Source organism: Camelus dromedarius, chromosome 3 (genome assembly GCF_036321535.1).
Source record: "Camelus dromedarius isolate mCamDro1 chromosome 3, mCamDro1.pat, whole genome shotgun sequence".
In the NCBI taxonomy this organism is placed as follows: domain Eukaryota; kingdom Metazoa; phylum Chordata; class Mammalia; order Artiodactyla; family Camelidae; genus Camelus; species Camelus dromedarius.
In genome coordinates, this window is record NC_087438.1 from 812,052 (window position 1) to 828,683 (window position 16,632).

Here is a 16,632-nt window from a genome sequence, read left to right on the forward strand (position 1 = left end):
CTCAGTAAGAGAAGCAAGATACGAAGGACAAATACTGTATGAGTCCACTTATCCGAGGTCCCCAGGGCCACCAGATTCACAGAGACACAACGTACAGTGTGGGTGCTGGGGGTCGGGGAGGGAGACGGGGAGTTAGCGTTTAATGGGTCGAGTTCAGTTTCAGGGGATGAAGTTCTGGAGGCAGATGATGGTGACGGTTGCACAACCGTGTGACTATTTTTAATACCACTGAATTGTACATTTAAAAATGGTTAAAATGGTAAATTCCATGGGATGAATGTTACTACAATTTTAAAAATGCCCCCTAAAGAAGGCAACATGCTTTTCAGAAAAACTAAGGCTACAAGAGTTCATTGCCAGCACGACTACCCTGTAAGGAGTCTACACTGCAAGAAACGTCAAAGGGAGTTCTTCAGATGGAAGGAAGCGATGCCAGGTGGGAACCTGGATCTGCATCAGGGGAGAGGGGTCCCAGAAGCGCTGACTACGTGCATAGATAGAAAAGATCTTTTTCGGTTTTCAATTTATTTAAAATGTTTAAAGCAAAGATAGTAACAACATATGGAGTTTATAACATATAGAAACAAACCCTATGACAACAGTTGCACAAAGGACATGAGAGAAAAATGGAAACACATCGTTGTGAGGGCCTTACGTCATACGTGAAGCCGTGTGATGTCATCCGAAGGCGGACTGTGGTGACTGAAAGCTGTACCCTGCAGACCCTAGCGTAGCCACCAGGAAAGTAGAACAGAGAGCTACAGCTTATTAGCAAACGGTGCAGATGAAGTGGAAGCCAGAAATTAATTCGAAAGAAGAAGTAAACAGAGGAAACAATAAACAGTGAAGAGATGGGACAAATTGGACAAAAAATAGCAAGATGAGAGACTTAACCCCAACCATACTGACGGTTACTGACTGGACACTGGAACTAACGGACAGAGATCGTCACAGTGAACTAACAGCCAAGAGCCAACTCTCTGCTGTTTACGTGAAGCCCACTCTAAATATGACACGTACGGTGGGATTTAACAGGATAGAAGAAGAAATCTCATGTGAACACTACTCACAGGAAAGCTGGGGTGCTCATACGAGCACCAGGAAAAGCTGACATCAGCAGGGTGAGTATCACCAAGAGGGACATTTCATAAGGGAGCGGAGTCGATTAAAAGGCTTGATGTTACCTATTCTGGAGGTTCCTGTCTTTTCATAGCGTATTTATTTTTTCACTTAATAGAGGGTTTCACTCTTTATTCATGACCAAGGTGGCCCTGTTCCGGTACCAATGTCTGGTCCACCAATTACGTCCTGGAAAATTCTTAAAGGTACCAATAGCTAGGGAGCACTCTTCATCACCTTTAAGTAACTCAGTATAGTCTCGGTTCATACATTTGAAACAAAATCAAACTCAATAATGATCACTTTTATAGGCTTATAATTTCCATTAAACTTTCAGAAATATTAAAAGCAAAACAAGAAAGCAGAACAAAAATAAAAGACTTGATATTCACAAACATCCATGTCCTTCAGAAAGAGAGCTTCAAAATACATGAATGAAGCAAAAACGGATAGAACTGTAAAGAGAAGCAGGCAAATCCATGAGAGATTATGGCTGAGATTTCTGACCCCTCCCTCAGTAACTGGCAGAGCAAACAGGCAGTGAGGCTGTGGGAGGCCCGGGCAGACCAGAGCCAGCACGACCGGGCTGGACACACGTTCTTCTTAAGGGCATGTGGAACATGCGCCAGGATAAACCACATCCTGGGTGACAAGTCTCAGTGTATTTTGAAACAATGGAGCTTTATAAACATATTATCTCACCGAATCAGAATTAAATCAGAAATCAGTAACAGAAATATGTCTAGAAAACCTCTAAACATTTCAAAATCAAACGACAAACTTTTAAAATGTCCTGTAAGTCAAAGAAGAAGTCACAAGGCAGATCAGGGGGTACTTTAAACTGATGACAGTGAGACCCCACTGTGCCCAACATGCAGGAGGCAGCTAAAGCCGCCTCTTGGAGGCAAATCTGTAGCTTTAAATACATAGCTTTCTAGTTTATATTAGAAAGAAGGTGAAGGAGGCTTTAATAAGTATTTATGGAACTGAGGGAAATCTAAGGCTGGTTGGTGTTACGGGGGCCTATCTGGGGGTTTCCAAAGCCACACACGCTTTGCAGGATGTGCAGCTTTCCTACTTCAATGGTCACAGCTACCTTGGCCTTTGTGGCATTTCGTGGTGGGACATGCCTTCAGAAACATGCAATGCTTCTCACGATGACCCACTTTATAAAGTGGGTTTCAATTCCAGAGAACCCTTGCAGGCCTGACAGTCACTGGGGCCTGTCTCGGGGCAACGCAGTCAGCACCGTTAGTGAAGTCACCCGGGGAATCCTCAGCACAGTTCAGTAACTCACCGTGTTGTTAGTGATCGATGACTTTGCCACAGACCTTCCACGGCCCCGCCTTTGCCCCGGGGTCACCTCCAGCCTCGGAGGGTCACCTGCCACTGTGACAGCCCTTCCCGGGGAGGGTCCTCCCTTCCAGGCTGGGAGCTTCCAGAAGGACTCCACTAGTCTGCTCTTTTTTTCCTTTCAATTCACGGGTCGCATATATTCTTCCTTTCTAGCATTCTTAATAACAAATCACTAGATGGATCAGGTTTTCCTCCTATTTTTCTTACCTGAAAATCACTTGGGTAACTCGGCCCCTCCTACGCCCCCAACAGAAGACGAGTGTCCCCAGATGGCAGTGTTACTGGCACCTCTGACATCTCAGAAAGCTTCTAAGTGTTCTAAATGGCACCTAAATCCATCTCAAAATTTGAAAAGACACACTAGCTCAACAATCTAGCCAGTTTTGTGGGTGAAATGATAAATTAAAGCCGGCTCTAGCGGGAGCTGAGACCACGTCTGCGCCTCGGCTTCCTGGTACAGGGGCTCCCCCGCCCCTGCCGGCCTCTTCTCTCCGTCACTCGTGAACCCCGAGCTGGGCCACGCGGCGAAAATGCGAGCAGCCCTGGCCTCAACCTGTTCACGAGTCGCTATGAAATTTGGGAAACACAGTAGCGGACCAGCCCACGGCGAGCTCCTGAGAACTGCAAACCTGACTCCGACCAATACTCTGCTGCCCTTTTCTGGACAGATCTACCATTCCCTGTCTGCTTGTCACACACGCCCAGGTAGCCGCACCGCGTCTCCCCTTCTCGTGGGTCTGCCCACCTGCGGCTCTTGGAGGCAGATCTAAGGGGGCCGATCCCAGGGGCCGTTCCCGGGGGCCTCCTGTCTCCAGCCCATCTTGGGAACCAGCTCGCCCCTCCTGAGAGCTCTGGAGGCCAAGGCCCAGCCTCGGCTTTGGAGCCTCCCTTCTCCCGCCCGGCAGGCGGGCTCGCAGTGGCCCCGCCTCCCCATCACGGAACTTCACTCCCTCCCCTCCGCACACTCCTTCTGTCTCCAATCCCAAACCACAGGAGCATGAGCAGGCCCCTTCACACACACCCCTCGCCCCCGACCATGCTGTCCCCAACAACGCCTGAGCAAGGCTCCCAGAGCACAGGGCTCAGGCTCTGCCTGTCTGCCACGCGTCACAGCCGGAGGCTCCAGTCCCCGGGTCCGCGAGCCCTGCCCTTCTGGCTGCTCCTGCGTCCAGGCGACGAATCCTCCTGGGGCCCGGAGGCTCTGCTCTCCTCTCCTGCACGTCTGAGGGGCCTCACCCATCTAGACGGGGCCCCAGGAGCGGGCGGCCCCTTCCCCGCAGGGAAGGCCAGGGTCCACCCTCTGCTCAGCAAGGCCGGGCGGGTGGCTCTGCTCAGCCCCGGGGCCCGGCCCTCCCACCGAGACGGACTTCAGCGCTTCCGCAGCGAGGCCTCCTCACCTTCAGTCTCATGGTTTTCTAACTCAAAACGAGTTTTGCGGTTCCCACTTGCTGTTAAAACCTGAATCACTCGATTTTTATTGGTTGAGATTCCTTTTTCTGAATTGTAAGTGGCATCATTTTTACCTGTAAACACGAGCAGACTGCACCTAACTACGCAGAAGGACTTCAGCCCCAAGGAGGAACACCAGTCAGCGCGAACTTTGAAGCTGGTGGGAGGCGCTCTGGATATTCCTTAAGAGGAGCTGCTTCAGTCAGGACGTCAGGACACTGGGGGTGGGGGGGGGGGAGCGGGTCTGGGGGAGGGGTCCTCGCAGAGCCTGCCCCGCCCCCTCGCGGCGGCTGCCACTGGCCCTGCACATTCGTGGACCCGGGTGTCTGCGTGACAGCAGGGTGTCCTCAGCTCAGGGACACCCCTTCAGGATCACGTCACAGAGGGGGCCACCCAGTGACAGAGCCTGGCTCCTCTGGGCAACCGTCTCTCCCAAACCTGTCTGGATTCCGGGCGGGCGCTGACCTGGGGCCGCCGCGGCACCTGCCCGGCCTCCACCCTCCCCAGGGCGGACCCGGCAGGACCCGCAGGGCCCCACTCACTCGAAGTACTCGGCGGCCGGCGTGGTCCTGAAGGAGTCGTTGGGCCCGGGGCCAGAGCCGCGGGCGTCGGAGCAGTTGGGGCTGTTCCAGGAGTTGTTGCAGCCGGTCCAGGGCAGCTCGGCGCTGAAGGAGGAGAAGAGGTAGTGCAGCGCCCAGGCGATGATGACGTTGTAGAAGAAGCCCACGTAGAGCGAGATGAGGATGACCGTGTAGCCCACGCCTGTGGGACGCAGCGCCGTCAGCCCCCGCCTCCCCGCCCCAGCCACCCCAAAGCCGGCAGCGCCTTCAGACGCTCGGGAAGACGAGCGGAAGGGGGGGTGCAATCGCGCCATCTAGGCCGTCCACGTCTACCAGACACACAGGGGCACCCAGGACCCCCTGGCACAGCCAGGTCACTGCAGACACACAGGTAGCTAAGGCCCGCCCGTGGCTAGCCACGCCCCTCACAGCCACTCATGCAGGCTCACTTATGGTCACCTAGGGCCACTCTGGGCCACTCTGGGCCACCCAGGGCCACCCAACCCAGGTCCGCTGGCCATACAAAACCATCAGAATCACCCACAGCCACCCAATGTTACAGAACACCACCAAGAGTCAACAAAGGCCACCCCCAACCATTCAGGGCTCCCCAGGGACCTCCAGGGCTGCCCTTGCCAACAGAGCCAGAGGGCCCTCCAGGGTCACCCAGGAACATCCAGGGTCGCCCATGGCCATCCAGGCCACCAAGAGTCACTGAAGGACAACAAGGGTCTTCCACAGCCAATCACAGCCATCCAGGCTCATCCAGGACCATCGAGGGCATCTGAGACAGTCCATGCCTACCTGGGCTTCCCAGGGCCATCCAGGGTCATTCATGTTCAGCCATGGCCAGTCATGCCCCCTCAAGACTACTCAGGGCAGAGTCATATGGGTCCACACAGCTACAGAGCCACCTAATGCCACCCAGGGCCGTGCATGACCATCCAGGGCCGCCAGTGTCATTCATATATGACCCTCCAGGGTCTCTTATGGTCACCAGGACCTTTCAGTGTGACTTTTCTGGATCACAACACCTGGAATTTGGAACAGTCACTGACTCTTGGAGCAGAACAGAGTGGTGAGCAGTCTCTGAGCTGTGCCAGCCTGACTGTGGGGGACAGACGGTCTGGCAGTAGAAGACCTTCCGTTGGTCAGGGAGCCCCTCTCTATTCGAGGTCCTCCCTGGACAAGCACTGTCATGTTTACTTTATCCAGCCCCACGCAGAGTTCTTTTATTTCCACATCCCTTCCCAGCTCTGCGAGGAGGACTGGCTTGGGCTGCAACTCCCACGTGCCAGGCCCTGTCTTGCCTGCTGGTGGCCAGGGCGGAGCACAGCTTTTGCAGGAGTGGCCTGGCTTGCTTTTATGGATCCAACTGATAAAACCTGAGCTATTCTCATGCTCAGGACACTTCGGTAGAGTTTGCTTTCTACCCTGAAAGCAAAAAAGAGAGCACCACCATTCATCTGTGTGTGGATATTAGACACAGGAGTTTAATATCGGAGTGTGGCCGGGCTGCAAGTGACATGAAGGAGGAACTTGAAGGCCCGTGGCTTCCTGAGGCTGTAGTTGGGGGTGATTTACCCGAAATCCACTCACATGTCACCCCCCTTGGAAGACACGCTTGGCAGCAGTGATGGCAGGACCCACGCGCTCCCTTCGGAAGGCCCTCTCCAAGATGGAACGATCCCGCTCGCCCACTCCTGAGGAGGCGGCAGAGTCCCAGCGGGCTCGCCCGGGGGGCCGAGCCTTCGGGGCTGTTCCGAGGAGCATCACGGAGGGTTTTCCCGGCGGTGAGCTGGCTGTGGATCCGGGCTTGTGATCTTTGGAAGGTGAAAACTCTGCACAGCAAACCCTCAGCTCGAAACTCTGGGAATTCAAAGGGGCTTTTGCTCAAACACTAGGCAGACCCAAGACCGGTGTCCGAAGGGAGGGCTGATCCTTTGGAACCGGCACCACGTGCACAGCCCTCCACCTGGGCAGGCCAGGCTTCTCAACCTTCACAACAGCGACAAGGGCACCGCGGGCTGACGGGGCTCCCAGAGCCTGAGGACTTGCCCCACCAGCAGCACCGCACAGCCCCAGAGGCCCCCCCCGCCAAAGGCACAGCCTCCTTGCGCCGTGGTCCAGCTGCCCCAAGGGACCTGGGGGCGGGCCGACTCCCCAGGACAGCGGCTGCTGGTGTCGGCCACTCGTCTGGTCACCGGAGTTCTGTCCTCTAGGACCACAGAGCCTCAGGAAGCCACGGGCCTTCAAGTTCCTCCTTCATGTCACTTGCAGCCCAGCCACACGAAATGCATGGTCCTGTTTGCTCTGAGAATGTTCCTGTGACCGCTGTTCACGTGTCACCACATCCTCTAATAAAGTACCATCTGATGCGTTTCTTCCACTGTCTTCCACGGGAACTTCTTTCCCAAGAAGGTGCAGGCTCAGTCCCCTCTAACTTTTCCAGTGAAAATATTGATGAAAACTTGACCTGCTCCTCTTTTGTCTGACGCGCAGGAAGCCGAGGCTCAGTGCGAGTCTCAACCACAACACTTAACGTCAGTTTTCTTACATTTCCATTTTTTAAGCATCTTTATATCAACTTGTGTGCATTCTATTTTATCTTAGGCCTCTTTAAATTATTTTTAGAAGGAGAGGAAGTTTGGTAAATCATCAATATCACTGACTACAAAATATAATGAATTATTCTGTGTTTGATAAAATGGAGCGGTGATGCTGCCACACTGTACACACAAAGGTGGCGCCTGCGGCGGTGACCCAGACAACCTGAGGTGCATTCTCGGACCTCAGCGGAGCACCACAGTCCCCCTCCTCCACCACGAGAGCCAGGTTACTCCAGTGTCCCCAGCGCTGGCTTCAGGAGGAAGAGGGTGTCACAGACAAGCAGTACTCCCAGGACACCAGCTGGAGAACGCATCCCTGACCAAGCAGGTGACCTATTCCTGGTGAGTCACCATGGGTCTCCGAGAAAACAGGAGAGAATTCCTCCCCCGGTGGTCCGAGTGTCTTTAGTGTCTGCTTGGGGTGGGGGTGTGCATGCATGTGCACACGTGAATGTGTATGTAAGTGTGTGTGCACTTGTGTATGTGTGTATGAGAGTGCACACTTGTGCACACATGTGTGCACGCGCACCAGAGAGAGAGGTGGGGGGGCGGGGAGGGACAGAGAATGACGGGGCCTGGGGAGGGGGAGGCAGATGCAGACAGAGACGAGGGGCGGGGGAGAGGGCTCTGAGAGCCCTCCTCCCAGGCCCTGTGATGACACTGGGTGCCGAGGGCCACCTGTGGCCTCTGCAGCTGCGTGCCCACCTGGGGGGCTCTGGAGAGACTGTGCAGGGGACTGTGGATGACGTCTGGCCCCCGAGGGCCCTCACCCTGACCATGGACTTCACCTTCTGGCTTTCTCGGGTGGATCTCAGTGCAGTCAGGCACACGGAGGGGCTCCCAGGTCCAAGGGAGGGAAGGATGGGGGAGCGGGCTCCCTGGAGAGCTGGGCTCTGCTCCCACAGAGGGGACTTTACAGGGGCCCAGATGCGCCGACCACCCACTGGAGGACTGGACCACCTCTTAGCTCCACAGAGACCATGAAGGGCTTTGTAACTGATGTCTTCATTTACCACGTGTCCCCTAGTCAATGACAGGCGAAAGCACCTGCGATGTTACTGAGTTTTTAAAAAGAGAAAGAAGGAAAGGCAGGCATGTGTATCAGGGTTTCCCGAACAGCGAGGTTTGGCCTCACCAAATGCAAGGGGCAACACCAGCATCCTATCAAGCAGGCGTCCTCTTACCCAGTGGGTGAAACTCGCCCTGAGCAGGCAGGGAGTCCCCTGCCAGGAGCCGCAGCTTTGCGAGTGTTGAACTAGTTGAGATGTCTGCTCTTCACAAGCAAAAGTCCTTGCGCGGATTCCCCGGCCCCCACCGGACACCGCCCTGTGCTGGTTACGCAGAGCTCAGGCTCCACAGTCGACCTGCAGTGATTTGTGATTTCTCTTGATTCCTGCTTACGAGACAGGGTGATCAGGCTCTGGCCGAGGCTCTGGCCGAGACTCTGCCCACGGGGGCCACACGGCACTGCTTCTGCGGCCTCCCTTGGCCATGCACATCCCTCCACATGGATGAGTTTCCAGACCTGGATGAGACCAACCTGGGATGCAGGAGCCTGAATCTAGGGCTGCGACGTGGAGCACGTGGTGGAAACTGTCCTCATCTGCCCGGCTCTCCAGGCGCTGCTGCTGCGCTGCTGGGTGAGCTGGCTGCCCCACATCTACTCTCGGGACTGATCCGTGGGCAGGGCTGACCATCATACCCACTGGAGGCAGGTTTTCCGTAGCAGCCACGTTCATCAGGATTAACTAGTCCTCCGAGATCCTTGGAAATCACTCACCGACGTTTTATAAGCTGGCAGCTTCGTTAGGGAAAATTCCTTCTGTGGCAGGACGTACAGCCAGAAATTTACTTCCCTCTGCTGGCCCACAGCCCCGGGGTGGGCGCCCTTTTACTCCCTGAGTCCCTGGCCCGAGCTCTGCCCGCCTGGATGCTTGGGAACAAGGTGGCTTTACTTGGGTTGAGCTTTGGACTCCCTCGTGGGAGGCGGGGGCACAGGGTTACGTCACACCTCACAGCACACTCCAGACTCGAGGGGGCGGCGCTCAGAAATCCGGAGATGAGGACACGGTTTGACACACAGCCTGCGTCCTTCCTCAGCAGCCCCCAGGATGGCCGCTCAAGGGGGCGCCACTTCATTTCCAATAGGCACCTTGATTCTGTGTAAATACTGACCGCATTGCAGGCCCACTGTGGTGCCTGCCCGAGAGATGCTCGCTGCCCCCTGCCCCGCGGACCTGGGAGGACAGGGTGAACTCACTGGTCCTGAAGTGTCAGTGTGGGTTCTCAGCCCTCGAGGGCAAAGCCCCCGGCCCCGCTCCCTCAGCCCGCCCTGCTCTGAAGGGATGCTGCAGTCTTCAGCTTCCCGATGGCACCAGAAACCATTCCAGGAACTTACTTGAGCTCCGACTTCTGCGTGCAAATCTGCTCAGGGGACGCCCAGCTCCAGCACCTGGACCCAGAGCTGCCTGCCTCCAGCTGAGCGGCGGGTGGGCTGGGCTGGGCGGAGGGCTCTCTGTAGCTCCATTACTGGGGGGCCCAGAATCATTTAGCCTCGGAAAAAACTGCTCATGTCTTCAGATTCCCCAGCAGGCCATTAAGAAGGCAGAAAGCAGTGCCTGGGAGGAGCCCTCATGCCTGGCCAGGCCCAGCGCCTCCGCTGCCTTGAGGGCGATTTTCTCCTCGAGGACTGGCCCCTGCAGCTGCAAGATGCCCTCACTCTTCGGCCGCATCAGTTCCTTCTCAGGGTAAACCCGCTGACGCATCCACGGCGCGTCCATGGGGACCCACCAGGGCTTCCGTTCTCCAAACGCACCGACTTGGCAAGAACTTCTAAGGAAACCCAAAGACTGGGCTTTGCATCGCCGTTTTCTTAACGAAGCCAGCTGTCTAAGCAGGCACCTCCCCGGTCTCTTTGAGGAAATGCCTGAGTCCTCCCTGGACCACCGGCTCCTGAGACTCAGGTGTGACCTGGAGGCTGGACTGGGGGTCAGAGAAGTCTGGGATTGAATCGCCCTGTCCTTGTCCAGATGATGACAGGGTGAGTTACTCCAGCCCCTGACCCCCAGCGCCTGCATCTACAGACAGCACCTGGGGCCAGGGGACCACGGACGGTCAGCAGACACCAGCTCACCACCTGGACTCAGCATGAGCTGTTTGCCTCACACGCTGGGGCATCATGTTAGCAGCCTGGACAGCTCAGTGAATAGCCAGACGGTTGGAGAGATGACAGCTACAGAGACAGATGACAGGTACTGGGTAAGCAGGTACAATATGGTCGGTGGGTGGGTGGGTGGGTGACAGATAGCTGGGTGACAGATGGTAGGTGGATAGACGGGTAGACTGATGGGTGGCTGTGTGGATGACAGGTGGACAGACAGTGTGACGGGTGGACAGTGTCCTTCAAAATTTGTTTGTTGCTGTTTTAACCCCCAGTTTTTCAGAATGTGGACTTATGTGGAAGCAGGGTCCTTACAGAGAAAATCAAGTTAAAGTGAGGCTGTCAGGGTGGGCCTGAGCCCAGGGTGACTGACGTCCCTGGGGAAAGGGCCAGAGACACATGCAGGGAAGACGTGAAGTCACGGGGAGAAGGCCGCCAGCCACGGCCCACGGGTAGCGTCCTGGACCCTCTCCCAGCCCTCAGAAGGGATCGCCCCCGACCCCCTGACTTCACCTCAGAACTTCCAGACAATGACCCTGCTGTTGAAGCCCCTCGGCTTGTGGCACTTTGTACGGCGGCGGAACAAACCAGTGCAGATGGACGGACGGATAGCTGACCGAGGAGAGACGACAGATCAACAGGGGAGTGTTTCATCTTTTCTACCATTTAGCACTTTGACCAAATAACATCACTGCTGAATGACAGCATGGCCTCCCTGGAGGCCAGAGAATGCACCCCCGAGTGTTCGGGCCTTACGGATCTTTAAGGTCGGACCAGAGCCAAAGCAGTGTCTGCACGGGCGTGGAGCCCCAGCGAAGCGGGCCCAAAGCTCACAACCCGGGCTCACTCGCTTTGAAAGCGCTCCAGCCACGCCCTGCTCTGTGGCCGCTGGGTGCAAGGGGGCGTCCCCACTGTTACCTTTCAGTAAGGGGCAGATCTTCCAGACGCCGGCAGCCCCCTCCCTGTTGAACTGCCCGAGGGCCAGCTCCATGTAGAACAGCGGCATCCCGGCAATGACCATGAAGAGCAGGTAGGGGACCAGGAAGGCACCTGGGGGCACGACAGCTGTCAGCTGGGGCCGCGGGCGGGCGGCCTGTCCTCACTGCGGCTGCGGCTGCCCTGCCCGGCACGCGCTTGGGCATGGCCATTTTCACCCCAGGGCCCTGTCCCTGTCTCTCCCTGAAGCTCCTGTGTGTCCACCCCACAAAGGAAAGTTGCAGCAGGCATGGGTGAGCCTCCTGACCCAATGCCTGGCCTTGCGGCCATCAGCGCCCCGACACCCCCTGCTGTGGTCCCGGGCACCTCCCACCCCGAGTTACAATTCGTGCGTGGGAGCAGATGACCAGAGGACGCTGCCGTCCCTTCCCCACCTGCCGGGGGCCCGCCCTCGGCCCCTCCCTCTCCCCTGCACAAACGTCTGCCCTCCCGAGTAGTGATTCCTCTGGGATCCGACCCTGCCTGGGGGCTTTCATTCATCTTGAGCCCTGAGTTCAGAACCCAAGCTCTCTGGGGGCAGGAGCTGCCCTGGGGGCTGGAGACTCTCCAGGGAAGCAGCCAGTTCCTCATCAGATCACCAACGTCAGGGGCCCACGGGCTCAGCCTCCTTAAGCCCTCTTGCTCTGTCTCAGATGAAGGGGGCTTTGCACAGCTCTCTTCCGGGGAGGGGGAGTCCAGGAGATGTCTTAGGGCAACTTCTGTATTTGCTCAGGCCTCAGTCTTCTCCCCTCAGGTTGGGGACAGTAATGCCCACTGGCTCACAGGCGCACTGGAAGGCACCCCACCCCAAGGAGGCCTCCAGAGGCCCTCCGATTGTGCGGCAGGGCTGGCTGCCCAGCGGCAGCATTCGGGGAACTCACAGGAACCTGGCACCAACCCAACTGGCTTCTCAACTTGAATATGTTGGGCGACCCTGTGCCACTTCTTAGTTTTCTGCCTGGGGTCCAGACATCCTGGTTCTAGAACTGGTTGTTCAGGGACTGGGGGGAGCACGGGAGGGAGACAGGCACGTCTCTGGTGCATCTTGGCTACTCCAAGTTCAAGGGCCTCGGAGCACTTTGCAGACACTGGTCAGTTGGCCAGGTACCATTCTTTGGGCCTTTGAGGATTTTCTTTCCCAGAGTGAAATCATCTTTGGAAACAGAAGCAGAGCCAAGTGCCTCTGACCACCAGCCCCTGCTTCTGCTTTCCTGGCCTCGGTGTCCTCGACTGGAAAGAACAGACAGGCCACGAGATCCCTGAGCCCCACATCCACCCGGGGAAACCTGCACCCTGCTGACGCTACGCTTCTCCAAAGCCCTTCCTCCAGCTGCCCCCTGGCTCCAGCCCCAGGGGAGTGCACGGGGAGGGTAGCACGACTCACCCCCGCCGTTTTTGTAGCACAGGTACGGAAACCGCCAGACGTTGGCCAGGTCCACGGCAAAGCCAATCACGGAGAGGAGGAAGTCGATCTTCTTGCCCCAGGTCTCCCGTTCCTGGGCCTCCTCGGGGGTCTGCGGAGGGTTGACGAGGGTGGAGTTGGTGAGCTGCACCCCATTTTGCTCCTTGACCAGGACCAGTTCCACCGCCTTCGGGCCGGTGGCATTGGGCTCCTTAGCGGGGGCCACGGCAGAAGACATCAGTGCAACAGAGCATCTGCTTTGACTCATGGGCGACCTGGACTCGGGAGTGCGGTGCGCCATCGCTCTTGGTCTTCAGCCGGCATGAAAATGAACACACACAGGAATGTAGTGGTTTAGCAGCCAGGACGGCGATGCGCCGGTGGCCTGACGGAGAGTAAGGCTTTCACAGCTGCTGCTTCGGAGCAGAACAAACACATTCCAGGCCCCTGAGAGGATGCAGCCAGGGATGGGGCTGCTAGGACTGGGCCAGCCCTCCTGGCAGGGCTGGGAGATGGGCTGCGGAAGCTCGGGACAGACACCTGCTCTGCGCCCTCCTCCCCCGGCGCCCTCCCCATTCCTATCAAAGTGCAAGGCTGCGTAATCTCGAATTTGGTTTTAATCATAACACAAGATGTTACCTCCACCCTCCCCCACAGTGCCAGGCAACAATGTTACAATCCTCGAAGAGTATTCAACAGTGAGACGCCACAACCGTACATATGGGTTCTTTATAGTTGGCGACGAAAGTGAAGAGCAAAGTTTTAAAACTAACGTCAGCCACAGGAACTCAGTGATTTAAAGTAACAATGACAATGCTTTCCTTCAAGGAGCAGCTGCACCAACCCTGTCTGCCTGTGGCCCCACCTGGACGTACCTGGTGAGAGCTTCCTGCCAGGCTGCACCTGAGCATTTATAGGACTAGCTCCTGAACTAGCATCTTTACCAGGGAAATTGGCTCTGAGTTATGTTCATGAAACTCTGGGGACTTTAATGCAGGAGAACAGAAGAAATTACACAGTCACAGCCAAGAGCAGGGGGGGCCCTAAAGGCCAAGGGCAGCTGCAAATATACTTCTTCCGGCATTTTGTTTCAACTCTACACACTCGTGCATGCGTGCATGTGTGCGTACACACACACACACACACACACACACACACACACAGGAGCAGAAGGGAGCAGGACGGCAGCAGTAATGGGGTAATTTTCCTCTGCATCCAAGTTTGAACAAAACTCAGAGCACACGACATCTTCTGTGCAGCTTCTCCGTGACAAACCCGGCAGCACTTTTCTAGGGTGAGTGAAGAGGCCCAGGAGGGGCTTCACCAGAGGAGAGGGTGGGACTGGCTGGCTGTGGGGTCTGCTTGGGGAGGGATGGACTTGAACTGGTGGCAGATCACAGCCTTTTTGCTCTGACAGCGGCCCTCGCAGGCGCATTGAGGACCTCCTCCCGGGAAACCCCAGGCTGGGCATTTGGGGTGAACCCACACACTCCTGAAGCCGCCACCTCAGAGGCCAGGCTCGGGCACAGAAAGCAGAACGTGGTTCTGAGGAAGCTTGGATCTGCACCCAGAACAGAAACGGAGCTCCGGTCCTTCCCTGCAGGCAGCCTGGACAGCCAGCAACCCCGTGCCCCACCTCATCTCAAAATCAAAGACCAAACCCTGCAAGAGGCAGCAGCTGCCTGGGAAAACCACCCGCGCTGGGTCTGGGGCCGCTCGCCCGGGCCGCCTCGCCCTGCGCTGCGTCTGGCTCAAGGGCGGAATCAGCCACAGCTGCCGCCCCCGAGTCCACGGCCCGGAAGCCTGGGGCAGCCGCCCCCTGCCCGAACCGCTCCCCGCCTGGGGCAGGGCCGGGCCGAGGGCCCACGAGGGGCGCACACCAGCCCCGCACCCCCTCTTGTGTACACGCCTCGCGGCCACAGATCGCCTTAAGATCGCCAATGGCACTGATGCGGGGCGCTGTGCACCTCAACTGTTGGCCACTTTTGGAGACGCCGCCGCCTGCGGGATGTGGCACTCCCGACGGCGCCCGCCCCTGCCAGGCGCTCCTCGGCCGAAGCCTTCGGGATCCGAGTGGGGAGCGGCGCCCTCGAAGGATGTGCGGGGGACGCCTGCGGAGGGAGCGGCCCGGCCTCACCTGCGTGCCCGGCCTTGGCTCTGCCTGGGATCCCACCGCCGATCGTCCACCAAAGCTCCTTCTCTGGTCCCTCACAGCTCCGGGCTCTTATCTTGTCGCCGGGCCGCCCCGCCCGCCAACGGGGGCGCCCACCCGCCCTGGCTCCGCCTACGGGCCGCCCTGGGTGGGCGGGGGACGAGCTCGGCCCCGCCCCTGCACCCCGCCCCCGGGACCAGGACCGCAGGGTCGAGGCGGCGGCGCCAGTCCGCTGCCAGCAGCGCGCTCTGCCCGAGGCCTTGTGCCTCCCGGAGCCCGGGGCGCGTGGCAGCGGGAGCACCTCTGGGTCCCAGGCCCCGAAGGACCCAGACGGGAGGTTTTCCGTCTCCGCCCCACCTCGCCTGCATCCCCCCAGGGCTGCCTTTGGGGGCTGCCTCGGCCCACCCACCGCTCCGCCCAGTGAGGCCCGGGAGGAGCCGCGGGCTGCGGGAGGGAGCTGGGCAGCGGGCGCGCGGGATCCCGCCGAGCGGAGCCGGTCTTGCCGATCCCTCCCCCGTGCTCCCACCCCCCACCATGCTGTCCCCAGACATTTTCTCCACTGTGGCCGCCCCTCCCGACGGCTGGCGCCCTGGGGACGTCTCCCGACCTGCGATCTTGCTCTCTTACTTGGAGTTGGAGGGGGAGCCAAGCGGCCAGGATGCCAGTCCGGTGCCTGGTGTCCTGTCCTGTTTCTAGCTGATGACACGACCCCTGCCCCTGCCCGGATGGACGGACTCAGACCCCGCCCAGTCTGGCCATCTCTTCTCCCACTGTGCACCCAGGTCTCTGGGCGTCGAGGTACCAGATTGTCGCTTGGATCTGGGCTGCGGAGACTTGGGTCCTTCTGTGGCCACGTGAGCAGGGCCTGGTCTCCGTTCAGCTCGGGGCAAGGAGCAGAGGGTCCCCGTGCATTGCCACATCGAGTGCTAATGGATTGGAACCAAGGGGCAGGAGTCACACTCGCTCTGGAGAACGATTTCTGTGGACGGGCCTGGTGAGCCCGGCGTCAGCACCGGCTCTGGGAGGAGACTGACTGGAGTCTTTGCAGAGACGCCCCTGGCAGGACTGGGCCCTCACCACACAGCGGAGTGGCGTCCTCCGGCCACCAAGCCGGCCCAGGACCCTCAGGTGCAGACCAGCATCAAGGTAGGTAGGTGGCTGTTCTGGCTCTGCACGTCGAGGGGGGCCTGGCGACCAAGCCTGGGGCAGTCACCTCCCCACCCCGACCCCCACGTATGCTTTGATTTTCTCGCTGTGCATTTGCTGCGAGGCGGGGCCCACATGTGTCCCCACTCTCCACCCTGCTCAGCAGTGTCACAGATGCAGTGTCCCTCTGCCAGGGGTCCACAGAGCACCTTGGCTTCTCGTGCCCCGGCCTCCCACCACCTGGGCCTTATCCTGAGGCCACACCTCGCTGCCTCTCCCACAGCCTCCTGACTGGGGCGGGGGGGCTGGCACCGGGGGGAGCTGGCAGGGACTGCTCTTCCAGGCTGCGGGCTGAGTGAGGACCCCGCGGGGGAGCCCACGACCCAGTGCCTCGGTCCCTCTGGCCGCCGTAACACATACCACGGACTGGGAAGCTTAGGATAACGGAAATCTATGTGGCAGTGCTGGAGGCTGGAGGTCAAGTCCTCATGTGGCAGAAGGGACGTTCAAGTGCTCTGGGGCGCCTGTTACGAGAGTATCGGCCCCGTTCCTGGGGACCCAGTCCTCGTGACCTCCCAGGGCCCACCTTCCAGCACCGCTGCACGAGGGTTAGGATTTCAATAGACATTTTGGGGACGCATACTCAGAGAAGTGACAGGGGTTTCAGAAGATGGTGGCGAGCCACCTTGCATCTGCGCTGCCCC

At 58.3% G+C, this 16,632-nt stretch overlaps 1 protein-coding gene across 1 annotated transcript in view; it reads right to left on the reverse strand.

The window, feature by feature from the left end:
- The window catches only part of SLC6A3 (solute carrier family 6 member 3), a 33,734-nt gene extending 20,807 nt beyond the window's left edge, over positions 1-12,927 (reverse strand). Inside the window, exons 1-3 of the mRNA XM_064479241.1 lie at positions 12,613-12,927; positions 11,172-11,303; positions 4,467-4,686 (exon numbers count right to left, since the gene is read on the reverse strand). Of these exons, the coding sequence (XP_064335311.1) occupies positions 4,467-4,686; positions 11,172-11,303; positions 12,613-12,898 (638 nt within the window). The 5' untranslated portion in view covers positions 12,899-12,927. The remainder of the gene's footprint in view (positions 1-4,466; positions 4,687-11,171; positions 11,304-12,612) is intronic.
- Positions 12,928-16,632: the final 3,705 nt, after the last annotated feature.